Raw genomic sequence first — 22,895 nt, forward strand, 5'->3', positions numbered from 1 at the left:
GCAGATGCGGCGGAGACGAAGGAATTGGGAATATAGGATGGCGTTTTTACAGGGGGCAGGGTGGGAGGAGGTGTAGTCCAGGTAGCTGTGGGAGTCAGTCGGTTTATAGTAGATGTCTGTGTTGAGTCGGTCGCCCGAGATAGAAATGGAAAGGTCTAGGAAGGGGAGGGAGGAGTCTGAGACAGTCCAGGTGAATTTGAGTCTAGGAAGGGGAGGGAAGAGTCTGAGACAGTCCAGGTGAATTTGAGTCTAGGAAGAGGAGGGAGGAGTCTGAGACAGTCCAGGTGAATTTGAGTCTAGGAAGGGGAGGGAAGAGTCTGAGACAATTTGATAGACACCACTAAACCTGGCCTTGAAGGGATCTTTTAACAATGGTAACAGTATTACTACATCATCCCCATGGGAAATCATCTGAATTTCAGAGTTTTAATCTTCCACTTGTTTTTTTCTATTCTGTGCCCTCTTTCGATGCTGCTTAGCTAACTCACGTACCCGATTTAATCTCTCCCTCACCTCCGATACATAATCCAAGTGTGAGATCTCTGTCAATTTTTCTTCAATTAGTTTCAAAGACACCGACTAATTCACAACTTCTCTCGTTCAAATTCTCTCTCCCTTTCTTTTTTTCTTTGTCTTTCTTCTCTGTCTTTCTCTCTCTCTCTTTCTTTTTCTCTTTGCTCAGCTCAGAACCCTTTCTCCTTTTTCTCTAACATGGCTCTTCTTTCTTTCTTCTAACTCCATTTACCTCAATTACAATGTAAGTTTTTCTGACTCTACTGCACTTGCCTGTTTCTCTGATATATCTGGTGCTTGACCGACTCCATTACAATATCAGCTTTCCTTTTGCCTCGGGTCATAAGATTAAATCTCGGCATATCGTGGGCCAAAGGGCCTGTTCTGTGCTGTATTATTCTAGTCCTGTGTTGTGCACCCAATTCTAACCTATTTGCTAATTCTGGAAGTAAGTCCTTCCTCTGCCTTTCTAAACTTCCTTGGCAAATTTGGAAAGCATCTTCAAACCACAGAACCTCTTTAGTAATGTTAAGAGCCATTTCCCTTACTTTTAATTTAACTAGCCACAAGTAACCAAAGTTAAACAAGTTTCCTCACCTAAGTTTTATTTAAAGATCTAGGTCACTAACCATCAAGTGTTTAAATGTGCTGAGACCTATCGTAGGAGAACGTGAGGACTGCAGATGCTGGAGATCAGAGCTGAAAAATGTGTTGCTGAAAAAGCGCAGCAAGTCAGGCAGCATCCAAGGAATAAAGAAGGGCTTATGCCCGAAACATCGATCCTCCTGCTCCTTGGATGCTGCCTGACCTGCTGCGCTTTTCCAGCAACACATTTTTCAGCTGGGACCTATCGTACCCCAAATCTATTCAAATCTGTCTAAATGGCAGACTGGGTCTGTCTAAACCTGTCCATATCACAGACCCGAGTCCCCAAACTGTTAAGATACAGCAGTAAGCCCGTCTGTTAATAAAACCAAACACCCAGCAAAGCTCCCCTCACCTCATAAACTGTTAAAGTATGAGTGGCTGAGAACTCTCAGATTCCACTGTCTAAAGAAAATAATATTAATTTACTTTTTAAATTAGTCAACATTAAGCAATAACTATTCACAACTATAAGCCCTCCTTTCTCCTAACTGCTTATTACCTGACTACAACTCTTTAACAATTTACTGTTCTAATCGGATATTTATTAAAATTACATCAACTTTATTTCAAAAACCGCACAGTCTCTGTCCTCTGTGTCTTCAGTCTTCCAGCTGATGATCTCCCTGGGTCGTCATCTTTCTTTTTTCAGCGAATATGTTTTATTTTAAATGGTACCTTAGGCCTGAAGGTATGGAATTCTGTCCTGCCTCCTGTCCATCTCACTATTGCGCATTTCATCACTCTTCAATCCCTCTCTTAAAACCAAGCTTTAGATCTTGAGTTTTACTAACTCGTAGTGTGATGCAGTGTTATCTATTGCATTATTTTATATTACCAGTGTGAAACAATTTGGTAACTCTCCAGCAGTTTTTATTTTCAATATTATGTTCTTTCAATTTCTCTGCAGCATGCATTCTGCCTTCTCATTGGGAAACAGGCAGCAAGGAGCGATACAGACCAATTCAGTCCAATATTTGTAATATTCCTATATTCTCTCTAATAGGAGCAAGGTCTGCTGAAGATATTTGTTATAATCTGATGAATAAAGGAGGAAATGAAAATGGAAACTGTGGCAAGGACAAGCACAATAAGTTAATACAGTGTCTCCCTCAGTAAGTTTCACTGAAAATTGAGCATGTTTCATATCATCAGCATAAATGCAATACGTTGAGAACAAGTGGAATTGGAAATTACACTGTTCTATTTAATTGTGAATCAGTCAATCATGTCATGGATTTTGTACAAAAAAATGACATATTTGGCCACAACTTTAAAACAATTTTAAACAAATGGTATCTTCAGATATTTGATATCAGCCAATTCACAGATGCTATGACACACCTCTGACGCAAATGGACTTGAACCCAGGTCTTTGGGTCCAGAGGTAGGAACTCTACCACTGGATCACAAGACCCCTCTTGCTAATATTCTTCTCAATGACATCTTTATCTTGAATGCATTGACAATAATCAAGTTGTGTGATTTTTAGAGTTTCTCTCACAGTTCTGATCCATATCTGAAAGGACCCAGCTGGATTTCTATCTGTGTAATATGTGTAATTGTGAGCATGTGAGTTTGCTCATATTACTAACTCTCTCTCTGGATACTTTTCTCCATTCATTCATAGTATGACTGACAAGGGCAGCATTTGTTACCCATCCTCAATTGCCCTGGAGATGTTGGTGATGAGCCAGCGACTTGTCTAACTGCAGTCCAGGGACCGTAGGGACATATAGAACAGAGAACATTACAGCGCAGTACAGGCCCTTCAGCCCTCGATGTTGCACCAGCCTGTGGGACCAATCTGAAGCCTACCTATCCTACACTATTCCATTTTCATCCAAATGTTTATCCAATGACCATTTAAATGCCTTTAAAATGATCAAGTCTACTATTGTTGCAGGCAGTGCATTCCACACCCTACTAACTCTGAGTAAAAAACTACCTCTGACATCGGTCCAATATCTATCACCCCTCAATTTAAAGCAATGCCGCCTCATGCTAGCCATCACTACCTAAGGAAAGAGGCTCTTATTATCCACCCTATCTAACCCTCTGATTATCTTGTATGTCTCAATTAAGTCACCTCTCAATGTTCTACTCTCTAATAAAATCAGCCTCAAGTCCCTAAGTCTTTCCTCATAAGACCTTCCCTCCATACCAGGCAACATCCTGGTAAATCTCCTCTGCACCCTTTCCAAAGCTTCCATATCCTTCCTAAAATGCGGTGACCAGAACTGTACACAATACTCCAAGTGCAGCTGCACCAGAGTTTTGTACAGCTGCTGCATGATCTCAAGGTTCCAAAACTCAGTACTTCTACCAATAAAAGCTAATGCACTATAGGCTTTCTTAACAATCCCATCAACCTGGGTGGCAACTTTCAGGGATCTGTGCACATGGACACTGAGAACTCTCTGCTCATTTACACAACCAAGAATCTTACCATTAGCCCAGTACTTTTTTTTCCTGTCACTCCTTCCAAAGTGAATCACCTCACACTTTTCTGCATTAAACTCCATTTGCCACACCTCAGCCCAGCTCTTCAGTTTATCTATGTCTGTCTGTAACCTGCAACATCCTTCAGCACTATCTACAAATTTACTAACCCATCCTTCAACACTCTCATCCAGATCACTTATAACCATGACAAACAGCAGTGGCCCCAAAACAGACCTTTGCGGTAAACCACTAGCAACTGAGCTCCAGGATGAACATTCCCCAATATCCTCTGTCTTCTTTCAGCAAACCAATTTCTGATCCAAACTGCTAAATCACCCTCAATCCCGTGCCTCCGTATTTTGTAAAATAGCCTACTGTGGGGAACCTTATTGAAGGCCTTGCTGAAATCCATATACACCACATCAACCCCTTTACCCTCGTCCACCTGTTTGGTCACCTTCTCAAATAACTCAATATGGTTTGTAAGACACAACCTGCCCTTCACAAAACTGTGTTGACTATCTCTAATCGACACACTCCTCTCTAGATGATAATAAATCCTATCTCTTATAACCCTTTCCAACACCTTACCAATAACTGATGTAAGGCTCACTGGTCAGTAATTACCAGGATTGTCTTAACTCCTCTTCTCAAACTAGGGAACAACATTTGCTATCCTCCAGTCTTCTGGCACTATTCATGTCGACAATTACGACATAAACATGAAAGCCAGTGGCTCTGCAATCTCCAAGGAGAAAGTGAGGACTGCAGAGCTGAAAATGTGTTGCTGGAAAAGCGCAGCAGGTCAGGCAGCATCCATGGAGGAGGAGAATCGACGTTTCGGGCATGAGCCCTTCTTCAGGAATGAGGAAAGTGTGTCCGGCAGGCTAAGAATAAAAGGCAGGGAGGAGGGACTTGGGGGAGGGCCGTTGAAAATGCGATAGGTGGAAGGAGGTTAAGGTGAGGGTGATAGGCAGGAGTGGGGGTGGGGGTGGAGAGATCAGGAAGAAGATTGCAGGTTATGAAGGCGGTGCTGAGTTCGAGGGATTTGACTGAGAGAAGGTGCAGGGAGGGGAAATGAGGAAACTAGAGAAATCTGAGTGGTTGGAGGGTTCCTAGGCAGAAGATGAGGCGCTCTTCCTCCAGCCGTGATGTTGCTATGGTCTGGCGATGGAGGAGTCCAAGGATCTGCATGTCCTTGTTGGAGTGGGAGGGGGAGTTGAAGTGTTGAGCCACAGGGTGGTTGGGTTGGTTGGTTCGGGTGTCCCAGAGGTGTTCCCTGAAACATTCCGCAAGTAAGCGGCCTATCTCCCCAACATCGGGTGCAGTAGATGCAGTAAATGATGTGTGTAGAGGTGCAGGTGAATTTGTGGCATTTCCCATGACTAATCCACCTAGCGTGCACATCCCTGGACACTCTTGGCAATTTACCATGGCCAACCCACCCAACCTGCGCATCTTTAGACTGCGGGAGGAAACCAGAGCACCCGGAAGAAACTCACACAGACATGGGGAGAATATGCAAATTCCCTAGGGTAGAATGAAACCAAGGTTCCCGGTGCTGTGAGGCAGCAGTGCAAACCACTGAACCACCATGCCACCCCAAGATGAGGGCCAGTAAAGTTAAGAAGGTACACTTAATGGTAAGGTCCTAGGGAGTGTTGCTGAACAAAGAGACCTTGGAGTGCAGGTTCATAGCTCCTTGAAAGTGGAGTCGCAGGTAGATAGGATAGTGAAGAAGGTGTTTGGTGTGTTTTCCTTTATTGGTCAGAGTACTGAGTACAGGAGTTGGGGGGGGTCATGTTGCAGCTGTACAGCACATTGGTTATGCCACTGTTGGAATACTGCGTGCAATTCTGGTCTCCTTCCTATCGGAAAAATGTTGTGAAACTTGAAAGGGTTCAGAAAAGATTTACAAGGATGTTGCAAGGGTTGGAGGATTTGAGTTATAAGCATAGGCTGAACAGGCTGGGGCTGCTTTCCCTGGAGCGTCAGAGGCTGAGGGTTGACCTTATAGAGGTTTACAAAATCATGAGGGGCATTTATAGGGTAAATAGGCAAAGTCTTTTCCCTGGGATGGGAGAGTCCAGGACCCCTAGAGGGCATAGGTTTACGGTGAGAGAGGAAAGCTATAAAAGAGACCTAAGAGGCAACTTTTTATGCAAAGGGTGGTACGTGTATGGAATGAGCTGCCAGAGGATGTCGTGGAGGCTAATACAATTGCAGCATTTAAGAGGCATTTGGATGGGTATATGAATAGGAAAGGTTTTTACAATGTTTGTGAAGGTTTGTAGCTCAGGTTGAAGTTTAGGGTGTAGGTTTGCTCGCTGAGCTGTAGGTTTGATATCCAGACGTTTCATTACCTGACTAGGGAACATCATCAGTGGCGATCTCCAAGTGAAGCGAAGCTGTTGTCTCCTGCTTCCTATTTATATCTTTCTCCTGGATGGGGTTTCTGGGGTTTGTGGTGATGTCATTTCCTGTTCATTTTCTGAGGGGTTGATAGATGGCATCCAGATCTATGTGTTTGTTTATGTTGTTGTGGTTGGAGTGCCAGGCCTCTAGGAATTCTCTGGCATGTCTTTGCTTAGCCTGTCCCAGGATAGATGTGTTGTCCCAGTCAAAATGGTGTGCTTTTTTCGTCCGTGTGTAGGGCTACGAGGGAGACAGGGTCGTGTCTTTTTGTGGCTAGCTGGTGTTCATGTATCCTGGTGGCTAACTTTCTTCCTGTTTGTCCTACATAGTGTTTGTGGCAGTCCTTGCATGGAATTTTGTAGATGATGGTCTTTTAAGTTAGTTAGTTTTTGTTTGAGAGTGTTGGTGGTTTGTGTGCTACTAGGATTCCGAGGGGTCTTCATAGTCTGGCTGTCATTTCTGAAACTTCTTTGATGTATGGTAAGGTGGTTAAAGTTTCTGGCTGTGTTTGGTTTGCTTGTCATGATTTGTTCTTGAGGAATCTGCGGAATGTATGTTTTGAGTATCTGTTCTTCTTGAATATGTTGTATAGGTGGTTCTCCTCCATTTTCCGAAGTTCGTCTGTGCTGCAGTGTGTGGTGGCTCATTGGACTAGTGTTCTGATACAGCTTTGTTTGTGTGTGTTGGGATGGTTGCTGGTGTAGTTAAGCATTTGGTCAGTGTTTGTCGGTTTTCTGTATACGCAGGTTTGTAGTTCTCCGTTGTCCGTTCTTTCGACTGTGATGTCCAGGAATGCGAGTTTGTTGCCTGCGAGGGTGTTGTTGATGATATTAAATGTCTCTTCTATTTTGTTTTGTTTTGTGATGACAAAGGTGTCATCTACGTAGCAGACCCAGATTTTTAAGAACATAGAACATAGAACAATACAGCATAGAACAGGCCCTTCGGCCCACAATGTTGTGCCGAACATCTATCCTAGATTAAGCACCCATCCATGTACCTATCCAATTGCCGCTTAAAGGTCGCCAATGATTCTGACTCAACCACTCCCACGGGCAGCACATTCCATGCCCCCACCACTCTCTGGGTAAAGAACCCACCCCTGACATCTCCCCTATACCTTCCACCCTTCACCTTAAATTTATGTCCCCTTGTAACACTCTGTTGTACCCGGGGAAAAAGTTTCTGACTGTCTACTCTATCTATTCCTCTGATCATCTTATAAACCTCTATCAAGTCACCCCTCATCCTTCGCCGTTCCAACGAGAAAAGGCCGAGAACTCTCAACCTATCCTCGTACGACCTATTCTCCATTCCAGGCAACATCCTGGTAAATCTTCTCTGCACCCTCTCCAAAGCTTCCACATCTTTCCTAAAGTGAGGCGACCAGAGCTGCACACAGTACTCCAAATGTGGCCTAACCAAAGTCCTGTACAACTGCAACGTCACTTCACGACTCTTGAATTCAATCCCTCTGCTAATGAACGCTAATACACCGTAGGCCTTCTTACAAGCTCTATCCACCTGAGTGGTTTTTGGTTTGATGATTAGTAGGACTGTTTGTTCTAGCCTTTGCATTACCACTTCTGCTATGAATCCTGATAGCGGAGATCCCATGGGTGTGCCGTTGGCTTGTTTGTAGACTGTGTTGTTGAAGGTGAAGTGGGTGGTGAGGCACAGGTCCACTAGCTTCATGATGTTTTCGTTGGTAATGCGATTGATGGTGGTTGGTGTGTGTGTGATAGTCTCTTCTGAAAGTGTGGTAAGTGTTTCCTTTGCCAGGTCGATGTTGATGGAGGTGAACAGTGCTGTTATGTCGAATGAGATCATTGCTTCGTTTTCCTCTGTTTTGGTGTTTTTGATGATTATTAGGAATCCCTGGGTGGAGTGGATGGAGTGCTGTGACTTTTCTACAAGGTATTTCAGTCTTGCGTGTAGTTCTTTGGCCAGTCTGTAAGTTGGTGTTCCAGGTCGTGAGACTATGGTTCTGAGGGGGGGGCTCCTGGTTTATGGATTTTTGGTAGTCCGTAGAATCGTGGGGTGTTGGTCCCGTCTGGTTTTATTTCCTGGAATTCCGTCTTATTTAATTGTCCGGAATTGTGTAATTTTCTTAGGATATATGTAATTTTGTTCCCTAGTTGTGAGGTCGGGTCTAGCCCCACCTGTTGGTAGGTGTTGGTGTCTGCGAGTAGTGCATTGGCTTTCTCGATGTAGTCCCTTCTGTTCAGGATGACTGTGAGCCAACCTTTGTCTGCAGGTAATATAACAATGTTTTTGTCTTCTTTGTGGTTTTCTAGGGCTTTCTTTTCTTGTGTGTTCAGTTTGTTTCCTTCCCTCTTTCGGCTCAGAGTAGGTGCAACTGTCTGTCTGATAGTTTGTTGTGTTTCTTCCATGAGATTGTTGTCCTTCAATGTGGTCTCTAATGCTGCTAGGAAATCCTTCTTGTCAGCGTCTCAGTAATTGAAATTTAATCCTTTTACTAGTACTGCTTTTTCTGTGTCTGATAGGGTCTGGTCTGATAAGTTCTTTATCCATACCCCTGTGTTATCGGTTTTGTCTTTTTTTTGTGAATTTGTCAAGTTGTTTCTTCAGGTCCCGGTTTTTCTTTATCTGTGTTTGTCGTTGTTTGGTGTTTATGGCTTGTTCTATCACGCCTGTCCATTCTTGATTTGTTGTTTGTTTGAATAACGGTTTTTGGCGCGCAACTTCCCGGTTGTATTTTCGGAGTCTGTGGTGGTCGTCATTGATTAGTTCTCGGAGCATTCTGCGGCCGTTTTGTTCTGTTAAACCTCTGGCTTGTTTTTATCGGTGGTTTATATTGGAAGGTTTTGGAGAAGTATGGGCCAGGTGCTGGCAGGTGGGATTAGATTGGGTTGGGATATCTGGTTGGCATGGACCGGTTGGACCGAAGATTCCTGATTCCTGATGAAGGGCTTTTGCCCGAAACGTCGAATTTCCTGTTCCTTGGATGCTGCCTGACCTGCTGTGCTTTAACCAGCAACACATTTTCAGCTTCGTATCTGGTTGGCATGGACCGGTTGGACCGATCTGTTTCCATGCTGTATATCTTTATGACTCTAAGAAGAGATCGGGAGAGGTTACCGAACATGGCAGGATTGGTAGTCTAAAGTGTATTTGTTTTAATGTGAGGAGTCAGGTAAGACAGATGAATGTAGACCTTGAAATTGTACATCTAACTATGACATTGATGCTATTGTAGAGACTATGTTGAGACAGGGACAAGACTAGAAGCTTAATGTTCAGGATTTAGATGCTTCAGGCGATATAGAGGGGGATGTGAAAGAGGTGAGGAGTTCTGTAACTGATTAGGGAGAACACCACAGCTATACTGAGGGAGGACATGTTGGAGGTGAGGCCTTATGGGTTGAGCTCAGAAATAGGAAGGCTGCAGTCACTTTGATGGGATTGTACTACAGACCTCCCAACAGCCAATGGTTGACAGAGGAACAGGAATGTGGGCAGATGATGGAAAGATGTACTGTACGCAATATAAAGAATCAGGTAAATGATCACAGATCGAAATTGGCAGGTATGATGTACATGAAATAGTGTAGGTGGGATGGGCTTCAGATTTATATGACAGGGCGGTGCAACATCGAGGGCCGAAGGGCCTGTACTGCACTGTAATGTTCCATGTTCTATGTGTTGGGCATCACATGGCGGCAAGGGGATCAGGATTGGGAGCTAAATATCCCAGGATATATATCCTATCGAAAAGACAGGCAGGTAGGCAGAGGGGATGGGGTTGCCTTCAAGGTAGGAAATAAACTTAAATCTACAGTAAGAAACAAAGTAAGGTCAGATGGTGTAGAATCTATCTGGGTAGAATTGCGTAACTGTAAAGGTCAAAAACAACATAGTTGGCGTTATGCACAGGTCTCCAAACAGTAGTCAAGAGTTTGGGCACAAGATATACCAGGAACTAGAAAAGATGTGTAGGAAAAGCAAAGTTACAGTGATCATGTGGGATTTCAATACTCAGGCAGACTGGGAAATCAAGTTGATAGTTGTTCGCAAGAATGGGAATTTGTGGAATGTCTCTGAGATGGCTTTTTGGAGCAGCTTGTGGTGGAGCCCACTTGGGAACAGGCAATACTGGATTTAGTGCTGTGCAATAAGGTAAACTTGATAAGGGAGCTTAAGGTGAAGGAACTCTTCGGAGGCAGTGACTATAATATGATTGAATTTACTCTGCAGTTGGAGAAGAAAAAGATAGAGTTAGTGGTAACGGTATTACAGCTGAATAAACTACAGAGCCATGAGGGAGGAGCTGGGCAGAATTGACTGGGAGAGGAACTGAGCTGGAAAGACAGTGGAACAGCAATGGCAGGAGTTTCTGGGAGTAATTCAGGAGACACAGCAAAAATTCATCCCTGGGAAAAATAAGCATGGTACAGGGAGGATAAGGGAATCATGGTTGACAAGGGAAGTCAGGGATAGCATGAAAGCAAAAAAGAGAACATATAAAGTAGCAAAGACCAGTAGGAAACCAAAGGACTGGGAAGCTTACAAAGACCAACTAAGGGCAACAACAACAAAAAAAGAAATAAAGAGGGAGAAGATTAAATATGAGGGAAGCTAGCCAGTAATATAAAGGAATACTGTAAGAGTTTCTTTAGATATATGTAGGGCAAAGGGGAGGCAAAAGTGGATATTGGGCTGCTGGAGAATGATGCTGGAGATATAGTAGCAGGGATCAAGGAAATGGCTGAGGAACTGAATAATTATTTTGTGTCGGTCTTCATGTTGGAAGACATGAGTAATTTCTCAAAACTTCAAGAGAGTGAGGAGGCAAAGCTGAGTATGGTGGCCATCACGAAGGAGAAGCTGCTAGAAAAACAGAAAGGCCTGAAAGTGGATAAATCACCTGGATCAGATGGACTAGTGAAGAAGGCATTTGGTATTCTTTCCTTTATTGGTCAGAGTATTGAGTACAGGAGTTGGGAGGTCATGTTGTGGCTGTACAGGACATTGGTTAGGCCACTGTTGGAATATTTCATGCAATTCTGGTCTCCTCCCTATCGTAAAGATGTTGTGAAACTTGAAAGGGTTCAGAAAAAATTTACAAGGATGATGTCAGGGTTGGAGGATTTGAGCTACAGGGAGAGGCTGAACAGGCTGGGGCTGTTTTCCCTGGAGCGTCGGAAGTTGAGGGTTAACCTTATAGAGGTTTACAACGTAATGGGGGGCATAGATAGGGTAAATAGGCAAAGTCTTTTCCCTGGGGTGGAGAGTCCAGAACTAGAGAGCATAGGTTTACGGTGAGATACAAAACAGACCTAAGGAGCAACTTTTTCACACAGAGGGTGGTACGTGTATGGAGTGAGCTGCCAGAGGAAGTGGTGGAGGCCGGTACAATGGCAACATTTAAAAGGGATCTGGATGGGTACATGACTAGGAAGGGTTTGGGGGATTTTGGGCCGAGTCCTGGCAGATGATTAGGTTGGGATATCTGGTCGGCATGGACAAGTTGGACTGAAGGGTCTGTTTCCATGCTGTACATCTCTATGAGTCTATGACTATATCTCAGAGTTGTAATGAAGACTGCTGAACAATAGAAGCATTTGTGGTTATCTTTCAGGAATCACTAGAATCAGAGAGGACTCCTAAGGGACTGGAAAATGGCTAAAGTAACACCTCTGTTTAAAAAGGGAGTAAAGCAGAAGATGGAAAATTACAGATTGATTAGCCTAACCTCAGTCATGAGTTCAGTGGTGAACTCTCCTTCTTTATGGTCATTTAAGCGGGCATTGGATAGGCATTTGGAAGTTATTGGGCTAGTATAGGTTAGGTAGGATTCGGTCGGCGCAACATCGAGGGCCGAAGGGCCTGTACTGCGCTGTATCCTTCTATGTTCTATGTTCTATGGGTAAGATCCGGGAATCCATCATGAAGGAAGAGATTTCTGAATATTGGATGTGTATGGTAAAGTAGGGCAGATTCCGCAAGGTTTCATCAAGGAGAGGTCATGCCTGACCAATCTGCTGGAATTCTTTGAGGAGATAATGAGCAGGTTAGACCAAGGAGAGCCAATGGATTATATCTACCTGGACTTCTAGAAGGCCTTTGACAAGGTGCAGCACAGGAAGCTACTGAGTAAGATAAGGGCCCATGGTGTCAGAGGCAAGGTGCTAACATAGATAGGAGCCTGACTGTCTGTCAGAAAACAAGAGAGTGGGATAAAACAGTCCTTCTCAGGATGGCAGCTGGTGACAAGTGGTGCTCCACATGGCCACATGGCTCACTTTATATATTAACAATCTACATGAAGGAATGGGGGACATTTGGCCTAAACCTTTAGACAATACAAAGGTAGGTAAAAAGACAGGCAGCATTGAGGAGGTGGGGAGGCTGCAGAAGAATTTGGACAGGTTAGGAGAGTGGGCAAAGAGATGGCAGATGGAGCACAATGTGGGAAAGTGTAGGATCATGCAGGAAGAATAGAGGCATAGACTATTTTCTATATGAGGAGAAAATTCAGAAGCCTGAAGTGCAAAGAGATTTGGGATTCTTGGTTGAGTCAATAGGTAGGAAGGCAAATGCAATGATGGCATTTATTTTGAGAGGACTTGAATATAAAAACAGGGATGTACTTCTGAGCCTTAAGACATAGAACATAGAACAGTATAGCACAATACAGGCCCTTCGGCCCTCTGTGTTTTGCCAGCCTTATAACCTACTCTAAGATCAGACTAACCCACATACCCTTCATTGTATTATCTTGCAATGTGCCTATCCAAGAGTTGGTTAAATGTTCCTAATGTATCTGACTCTACCACCACCAAAGTCAGTGCATTCCACGCACCTATCACTCTCTGAGTAAAGAACCCACCTCTGACATCTCCCCTAAACCTTCCTCCGATCCCCTTAGAATTATGCCCCGGGTTAAGATCAACTAGGAGAAAGTGAGGACTGCAGATGCTGGAGTACCACAGTTGAAAAATGTGGTGCTGGAAAAACACAGCAGGCCAGGCAGCATCCGAGGAGCAGGAGAATCGACGTTTTGGGCATTAGCCCTTCTTATGCCCGAAACGCCGATTCTCCTGCTCCTTAGATGCTGCCTGGCCTGCTGTGTTTTTCCAGCACCACATTTTTCAACTCTTAGAATCATGCCCCGTCATGATAGTCATTTTTGCCCTGGGATTCAGACAGTTTAAGAGAATGGTCCAAGAAATGGCTGTTAAAATTCAATGTTAGCAAATGTGAGGTCTTGCACTTTGGAAAAAAGAACACAGGCAAGGAGTGTTTTATAGTCATAAAGCCATAAAATTCATAAAGCCAAGTACAAAGAGATCTGGGAGTGCTAGTACAGGATCCTCTAAAGCTTGACTTGCAGGTTGAGTCTGTGGTTAAGAAAGCAAATGTAATGTTGTCATTTATTTCAAGAGAGTTAGAATGTAAAATCAGTGAAGTGCTACAAAGACTTTATAAAATCTAGTTAGGCCTCATCTAGAATACTGTGTCCAGTTTTAGGCTCCACACCTTGGGAAGGACATACTGGCACTGAAGTATGTCCAGTGGAGATTTAATCAACTGATCCCTGGAATGGTAGGCCTAACATATGATGAACAGTTGAGGATCTTGGGATTCTATTTGTTAGAGTTCAGAAGTTTGAGGGGAGATCTGTTAGAAACTTATAAGATAATGAATGGCTTAGAAAGGGTAGATAGTGGGAAGGGTGGATTTCTGTCAGGTGGGATACTAGAACTCATGGGCACAGCCTTAGAATTAGAGGGGGTCAATTTTGAACAGAAATGAGGAGACATGTCTTCAGTCAGAGAGGCATGGGCCTGTGGAATTCGCTGCCACAGAGCACAGTGGAGGCTCGGACATTGGGTGTCTTAAAGGCAGAGATTGACAAATTCTTAATCTTGCAAGGAATTAAGGGACATAGGGAGAGTGCGAGTAAGTGAAGTTGAAAAATGCCCATCAGCCATGATTGAATGGCAGAGTGGACTCGATGGGCCGTGGACCTTACTTCCACACCGATGTCTTATGGTCTTATGGGAAGAAAATCTCTGGCTATCCACTTTATCTATACCTCTCATCATCTTATACACCTAAATCAAGTCACTTCTCATCCTTCTTCACTCCAATGAGAAAAGCCCTAGCTCTCTCAACTTTTCTTCATAAAACATGCCCTCCAGCCCAGGCAGCATCCTGATAAATCTCCTGTGCACCCTCTCTAAAGCTTTCATATCCATCTGATAATGAGGTGACCAGAAATGAACACAATATTCCTGGTCCATCCAGGGCTCTATAGAGCTGCAGCATAACCACACAGCTCTTAAACTCAATCCCCCTGTGAATGAAAGCCAAAATACTATGCACCTTCTTAAACCCTGTCAACTTGGGTTGCAACTTTGAGGGATCTATGGACATGAACCTAATATCCCTCTGTTCTCCACACTGCCTAGAGTCCTACCTTTAATCCTGGAATCTGCATTCAAACTCAAACTTCCAAAGTGAATGACTTCACACTTGTCCAGATTGAACTCCACCTGCCACGTCTCACCCCAGTTCTGCATCCTGTCAATGTCCCATTGCAACCTACAACAACCCTCCACACTATCCACAACTCCACCAACCTTTGTGTCATTAGCAAACTTACTAACCCACCTTTCCACTTCCTCATCCAAGTTATTTATGAAAATCACAAAGAGCAGAGGTTCCAGAACAGATCCCTGTGGAACACCATTGGTCATTCAGCTCCAGGTTGAATACTTTCCACCGACTACCACCCTCTGACTTCTATGGGCCAGCCAGTTCTGTATACAGACAGCCAGATTTCCCTTTTTCCATGCCTCTTTACTCTCTGAATGAGCCTACCATGGAAAACCATATCAAAAGCCTTGCTAAAATCCATGGACACCATATCGACTACTCTACCTTCAGAAGGTTCTGGTTAGGCCACACTTGGATTATTGTGTGCAATCTTGGGCCCCATATCTCTGGAAGGATGTACTGGCCCTGGAGGGTGTTCAGAGGAGATTCATGAGAATGGTTCCAGGAATGAACAGCTTAACATATGGATCTGCCTTAGAATAAAAAGAAGATCTTTTAGAACGGAGATATGGAGAAATGTCTTCAGCGAGAGAGTGGTGAATTGATGGAATTCATTGCCACAGAAGGCTGTGGAAGCCAGGTCTTTGAGTATACTTAAGACAGAGATAGACAGGTTCTTCATTGTCAAGAGGATTAAAGGTTTATGGAGAGAAAGTGGGAGAATGGGGTTGAGAAACTTGTCAGCCATGACTGAAAGGTGCAGTGGATATGATGGGCTGAATGGCCTAATTTCTGTCTTATGGTCTGTCGTGGAAGTTAAATCGACTTGACTCAATAATTAGCAAGAGCAAAGCAAGGGTCTTTATTAAAAATCTTGCGAGATTGACTCATTACACCAAGCCAATGCCTTAATGCAATGAGTACCGAAAAATTATACAGACACCTGCCTTATAGCGTTCCTTATCACACTCTCAAGGGCAGAGACTGGGGAAACTCAAGTTGTTATCCTTTCATCCCCAGTCCTAGACATAACAGTTGTTCAGCTTTCACTGAGTTCAACTATCACAAGGTCGAGTTGAATGTTTACAGAATTCAAACAGAGATAAGCTAACTGCAAACCTTCATCAAAGCATCGTTTACGAAGCTCAGCACAGCATTGATTTAAACAAAGCATTCTCTTTAAATTTCACAGTAAATGGATAATTAATTTTGCAGTAAATGGATAATTTTCTATTACATTTCCCACTTTTTGTCATTTTATGACAACAAGGACAACTACAGCAACAATAAAAATAATACAGAGCCAGAATAGCTATACATCAGAAAATGTTTAGGAAATACCAGGCCAAACCTCAGATAGCATCTACCCGAAACACAGCTTTGTGGTGGTATCATCACTTGCTCTTGTGTGCCATGTACACAGCCCATGTTTACACATCACACTCGTCAAAGCCATGGTAGGGTGGGGTCCATGCAATGCCCCTGCCCTTACAAATAGTCCTACCAGGGCGCTTGCTAAAAGTGTGAGCTGGGGCAGCCCCATGTTTGTATGATGCTTCTAATCACGACTTGCACTTAATCAGTTCCGGTGCTGTCCGATGTCTCCTCAGGCCCAGCTACATGCTTGCAATGGCTGGTGTGAGCTGAAAATGTGTTGCTGGTCAAAGCACAGCAGGTCAGGCAGCATCCAAGGAACTGGAAATTCAACATTTCGGGCCAGAGCCCTTCATCAGGAATGAGGAGAGTGTGCCAGGCAGGCTAAGATAAAAGGTAGGGAGGAGGGACTTGGGGGAGGGGCGATGGAGATGTGATAGGTGGAAGGAGGTCAAGGTGAGGGTGATAGGCCGGAGTGGGGTGGGGGCGGAGAGGTCAGGAAGAAGATTGCAGGTTAGGAGGGCGGTGCTGAGTTCAAGAGAATCGACTGAGACAAGGTGGGGGGAGGGGAAATGAGATGATGGTTTGGTGGTGGGAGGTGGGGTCATGGTCAAGGGGGCAATAGGAGGAGGCGTCCGCGAGCTGGCGTTTGGCCTCAGCGGTATAAAGGTCGGTGCGCCAAATTACTACCGCGCCTCCCTTGTCTGCTGGTTTGATGGTGAGGTTGGGGTTGGAGCGGAGGGAGTGGAAAGCTGCACGTTCTGAGGGTGAGAGGTTGGAGTGGGTGAGAGGGGTGGACAGTTCGAGTCGGTTAATGTCACGGCGGCAGTTGGCTATAAATAGATCAAGGGCGGGTAAGAGGCCAGCACGGGGTGTCCAGGTGGATGGGGTGTGTTGGAGGTGGGAGAAGGGGTCGTCAGAGGGTGGGCGGGAGTCTTGGTTGTAAAAGTAGGCACGGAGGCGAAGGCGGCGGAAGAATTGTTCAATGTCTCGCCGCGTGTTGAACTCATTAATCCGAGGGCGTAGGGGAATGAAGGTGAGGCCCCTGCTGATCTTTCATCCTCAGAGAGGGGGAGGTCTGGAGGGATGGTGAAGATCCGGCAAGGTTGGGAGCTAGGACCTGGTGTGGGACTGGAGCTTGGTGTGGGGGTGGGGTTAAGCGTGGGGACGGGGTCATGCGTGGTGACGGAAGTGAGCGTGAGGGCGGGGTTACGTTACCATCATCTCATTTCCCCTCCCCCCACCTTGTCTCAGTCGATTCCCTCGAACTCAGCACCGCCCTCCTAACCTGCAATCTTCTTCCTGACCTCTCCGCCCCCACCCCACTCCGGCCTATCACCCTCACCTTGACCTCCTTCCTTCTGTGGGAAGAAGGATAGCAGGGTTAAGGATGTGACATCGCTTTATTGTAATGTTAGGCATCTCAAAGAGCATAGTATTATATCTGAGCCAAAGTGCTGCTGACATGTGCTTGGAAAGCAGTAAGGATACTGCATGCAGGACCGTAGTCAACTATATCCCTGGACGTTTTCAGCTGCAGCCACGGTGTGCAGGTATTTAGGCAATCCTGCCGCTACGGGGTCTAGTTTAGCTGAAAAATAAGCTACCGGCCTCAATCTTCCCCATGATCCTGCAACAGCACAGATGTCATGCAGCCGCCGTTCTCATCCACCGTTTGTACAAAAGGTTTGTTTGGATTCGGAATCCCCAGTGTAGGTGTAGTTTGGAGCGCCTCTTTTAATTCAACAAAGGCACTCTTGGCCTCTGGGGTCCACTGCAGGAACCTTTCACTCATCTTTATTTGTGTCGATTGTGTAAACTGGCCTAATGTAAGGACTGAATATGTTGCCCCTGTATCTACCAAAAAGGTAACTGATGTACCTTCCACATATAACATAGAGGTGGGCATTGACTTATATGCATCATTGTGATATTGGATATACTGTCCACACTTTGCAATCTCAGTGCTCAACATAGAGGTGAGACATGTTTCAGTGCCCATAAGGTTAGTAGAAGAGATTAGCATAAGCGAGTCTCCCTTGCCAAGCATAAAGGAAAGAGGCTTACCTCTACCTTGTGGACTGCCCACCTCCACCTCAGCCTTGCCCTATCAGTCCCCCTGTCACTCAGCCACCAGGGCCGATTGGGACTGTCTGTGTGGGCACTGCCTCGCCCAGTGGGCCATTGCTCCGCAAACAAAGCACCCGCCAGAAATCACGCCATATGAAGCACACCTGAGGAACAGCTTCATCAATGGAATGAAGGATGAAATAGCCGAAAAGATGGTCACCCAGCTGTTGGAAGAAGGTGCTGCAGAAAAAGAGGTCGAGTTGAATGTTTACAGAATTCAGAGATAAGCTAACTGCAAACCTTCATCAAAGCATCATTTACAAAGCTCAGCACAGCATTGATTTAAATAAAGTACTCTCTTTAAATTTCACAGTAAATGGATAATTTTCCATTACATGGTCTTATGTAAAAGCAACAGGATTGTTCTGGTAGGTGATTTTAACATCCTAATATTGACTGGGATTTGAGCTATTAGGAGAGGCTGAATAGACTGGGATTGTTTTCCCTGGAGCATCAGAGGCTGAAGGGTGACCTTACAGAGGTTTATAAAATCTTGAGGGGTATGGACAGGATAAATAGACAAGGTCTTTTCCCGATGAAAGATTTATGCCTGAATCGTTGCTTCTCCTGCTCCTCGGTTGCTGCCTGACCAGTTGTGCTTTTCCAGCTTCACACTTTTTGACTCTGACTCTTTAGCATCCGCAGTCCTCACTATCTCCAAGGTCTTTTCCCCAGGGTAGAGGAGTCTGAAACTGGAGGGCACAGGTTTAAAGTGAAGACTTAAAGGGACCTGAGGGATAACTTTTTCACACAGAGAGTGGTGTGTGTATGGAATGAGCTGCCAGAGGAAGTCATAGAATCATGGAGATGTACAACATGGAAACAGAGCCTTCAGTCCAACTTGTCCATGCTGACCAGATATCCCAACCTAATCATCTGCCAACACTGAACCCAAAATCCCCCAAACCCATCCAGATCCCTTTTAAATGTTGCCATTGTACCGGCCTCCACCACTTCCTCTGGCAGCTCACTCCATACACGTACCACCCTCTGTATGAAAATATTGTTCCTTAGGTCTGTTTTCTATCTCACCGTAAACCTATGCCCTCTAGTTCTGGACTCCCCCACCCAAGGGAAAAGACTTCGTCAATTTACCCTATCTATGCCCCTCATACTTTGTAAATCTCTATAAGGTCAACCCTCAACCTCCGACGCTCCAGGGAACACAGCCCCAGCCTGTTCAGCCTCTCCCTATTGCTCAAATCGTCTAACCCTGACAACATCCTTGGAAATCTGTTCTGAACCCTTTCAAGTTTCACAACATCTTTCCGATAGAGAGGAGACCAGAATTGCATGAAATATTCCAACAGTGGCCTAATCAATGCCCCGTACAGCCGCAACATGACCTCCCAACTCCTGTATTCAATACTCTGACCAATAAAAGAAAGCATACCAAATACCTTCCTCACTATCCTATCTACCTGCAACTCTACTTTCAAGGAGCTATGAACCTGCACTCCAAGGTCTCTTTGTTCAGCAAAACTCCCTAGGACCTTACCATTAAGTGTATAAGTCCTGCTAAGATTTGCTTTCCCAAAATGCAGCATCTCGCATTTATCTGAATTAAACTCCATCTGCCTCTTCTCAGCCCATTGGCCCATCTGATCAAGATTCCATTGTAATCTGAGGTAACCCTCTTCACTGTCCACTACACCTCCAATTTTGGTGTCATCTGCAAACTTACTAACTGTACCTCTTATGCTCACATCCAAATCATTTATGTAAATAACGAAATGTAGTGGACCCAGCACCGATCCTTGTGGCACTCCATTCGTCACAGGCCTCCAGTCTGAAAAACAACCCTCCACCACCACCCTCTGTCTTCTACCTTTGAGTTAGTTCTATATCCAAATGGCTGGTTCTCCCTGTATTCCATGAGATCTAACCTGAGGCTGGTACAATTACAACATTTAACAGGCATGAGTACATGAATAGGAAGGGTTTGGAGGGATATGGGCCAATTTCTGGCAAATGGGACTTGGTCAGTTTGGGATGTCTGGTGGACTGATGGGTCTGTTTCCGCACTTTGTGACTGTCTGACTAAGACAGCAAAGAACTTATACAAGACAAATCCAATGGCACCAATTTTAGAATTTAGAAGATCTAAATTATTTGCATCTGCCTTACAGGAATGTATTTTGTGGAAAACTCCAGTGTGCAGCTGGGAGTACACAGCCAATCGAAAATAGAGAGGTGGCGTCCATGACCACTTCTGTGGTTGTTTACGGTGTGAAGTATAACTGCAGAGGGATAGTTTCTGATGAAGGTACTGCCGGCACACAAGTTCAACATGGAACGAAGTGTGGCAACAACAAGGTGAGACAGTCCCTGATAACACTCTTTGATAATTGGCAGACGGACCCTCTCCCCTCTCATGGAGTCCCTTCAGTCCCAGGGTTGAGTCTGTGTTCTGATACCATCGTCAAAACCTTTCACTGTTATGTCTCCATCATTCAAAGTCTGTCCCCCTGAAAGACCTCTCCTCTGCTCTTCACTGCCTCTAACTTTCCCCATCATGTATTTTGTGTGTTTTTGCCATTGCACAAGTCTGACCAAGCTGGGAGAAAGTGAGGACTGCAGACGCTGGAGATCAGACTCAAAACGTGTGGTGCTGGCAAATGCACAGCTGGGTCAGGCAGCATCTGAGGAGCAGGAGAGTCATTCCTGATGAAGAGATTACGCTTGAAACATCGACTCTCCTGCTCCTCGGATGCTGCCTGATTGGCTGTGCTTTTCCAGCACCACACTTTTTGACTCTGACCAAGCTGGCCAAACTGTCATTCCAACAGGAATTTCACAAAAACAAACAATTACAGATCTATTCGGTTGAACATGGGTATATATAATGCTGGGGACTACTGGAGGAGGCTGGGATGGATCATCCACTGGCATTTCTGACTGAAGATTGCTATGAAATCTTCAGCCTTATCTTTTGCACTGATGTGCTGGGCTCCTCAATCTTTGAGGATGGGAATATTTGTGGAACCTCCTCCTCCATTGAATTGTTTAACTGCCCACCACCATTCACGACTGGATGTGGCAGGACTGTAGTCCTTAGATCTGATCTTTAGTTTGTGGGATCATTTAGCTCTGACTGCCACTTGCTGCTTATGTTGTTTGACACGTGAGTAGTCTTGTTTGATGGCTTCACTAGGTTGGCACATCATTATTAGCTATGCCTGATGCTGCTCCTGGTATGCCATCCTGCACTCTCCATTGAACCAGGGTTGATCCCCTGGCTTGATGGTAATGGTTGAGTGAGGGATATTCCAGACCATGAGCTTACAGATTGTGTTGGAGTACAGTTCTGCTGCTGTTGATGGCCCACAGCACTTAATTGATGCCTAGTCTTGAGTTGCTAGATCAATTTGAAGTCTGTTCCTTTTAGCATAGTGATAGTGTCACATAACACGATGGAGGGTATTCTCAATGTGAAGGTGGAACTCCCTCACCTCTATCCAAAGCCCTAAAGGAGCCTTCCACATCCATAAAGTTTTACCTGCACATCCATTAATATCATTTATTGTATCTATTGCTCCCTCTACATTGGGGAGACTGGGCGCCTCCTCGCAGAGCGCTTTAGGGAACATCTCTGGGACATCCGCACCAATCAACTACACCGCCCTGTGGCCCAACACTTCAACTCCCCCTCCCACTCTGCTGAGGACATGGAGGTCCTGGGCCTCCTTCACCGCCGCTCCCTCACCACCAGACGCCTGGAGGAAGAACGCCTCATCTTCCGCCTCGGAACACTTCAACCCCAGGGCATCAATATGGACTTCAACAGTTTCCTCATTTCTCCTTCCCCCACCTCATCCTAGTTCCAAACTTCCAGCTCAGCACCGTCCCCATGACTTGTCCGGACTTGTCCTACCTGCCTAGCTCCTTTTCCACCTATCCACTCCACCCTCTCCTCCCTGACCTATCACCTTCATCTCCTCCCCCACTCACCCATTGTACTCTATGCTACTTTCTCCCCATCCCCACCCTCCTCTAGCTTATCTCTCCACGCTTCAGGCTCACTGCCTTTATTCCTGATGAAGGCTTTTGCCCAAAACATCGATTTCACTGTTCCTCGGATGCTGCCTGAACTGCTGTGCTCTTCCGGCACCACCAATCCAGAATCTGGCTTCCAGTATCTGCAGTCATGGTTTTTATTCATCTCCACAAGGACAGTCTTGTGGTCACTCTTACCAATACTGTCATGGACAGATATTTTTACAGCTGGCAGATTGGTTAGGATGAGGTCAGTGTGTTTTTCCCTCTTGTTGGTTCCCTCACCACCTGCCACAGACCCGTCTAACAGCTCTGTCCTTTAGGACCTGATCAGTAAAACAGAAATCCCCCACCCAGAGTACATTCTGTGCCCTTGGCAATCTCAGTGCTTCCTCCAAATCTTGTTCAACATGGAGGGGTACTGATTCAGCATCCGAGAGAGGATGGTATGTGGTAATCAGCAGAAGGTTTCTATGCCAATATTTAACCTGAAACCATGAGACTTTGATTTGATTTAATTTGATTTATTGTAGTCACCTGTACCTAAGTACAGTGCAAAGCTTTGTTTGCTTTCAGCACAGACAGATCATACCAACCAACGACATACAGGTCAGAGGATGCTGAGGCACAGTGAGCCGTACAGGTTACACTGCACAGAAGGTGAACAAAAGCAATGTCAACATTATTTGAAGTTAGAGTGTCCATTCATCTAATAACAACAGGGAGGAAGCTGTTCTTGAACCTGTTGGTGTGCTTGTGTGTTTTCAAACTTCCGTATTTTTTGCCTGACAGAAGAGGCTGTGGGGTTCATTTCTGGGGTGGGAGGGTTCTTTGATGATTTTGGCAGCCTT

The 22,895-nt window shown here is 45.1% G+C and overlaps 1 protein-coding gene across 2 annotated transcripts in view; it reads left to right on the forward strand.

The window, feature by feature from the left end:
• Window positions 1-16,092: 16,092 nt before the first annotated feature.
• The window catches only part of LOC132817436 (disintegrin and metalloproteinase domain-containing protein 19-like), a 43,194-nt gene continuing 36,391 nt past the window's right edge, over window positions 16,093-22,895 (forward strand). The window contains exons 1-2 of one of the 2 annotated variants that reach the window (XM_060827875.1): window positions 16,093-16,219; window positions 20,178-20,364. In XM_060827875.1, the coding sequence (XP_060683858.1) occupies window positions 16,143-16,219; window positions 20,178-20,364 (264 nt within the window). In that variant the 5' untranslated portion in view covers window positions 16,093-16,142. Of the gene's footprint in view, window positions 16,315-20,177; window positions 20,365-22,895 lie in introns of both variants that reach the window. The other variant, XM_060827885.1, reaches the window with a different exon arrangement.

Source organism: Hemiscyllium ocellatum, chromosome 1 (genome assembly GCF_020745735.1).
Source record: "Hemiscyllium ocellatum isolate sHemOce1 chromosome 1, sHemOce1.pat.X.cur, whole genome shotgun sequence".
NCBI classification, from domain to species: Eukaryota; Metazoa; Chordata; class Chondrichthyes; order Orectolobiformes; family Hemiscylliidae; genus Hemiscyllium; species Hemiscyllium ocellatum.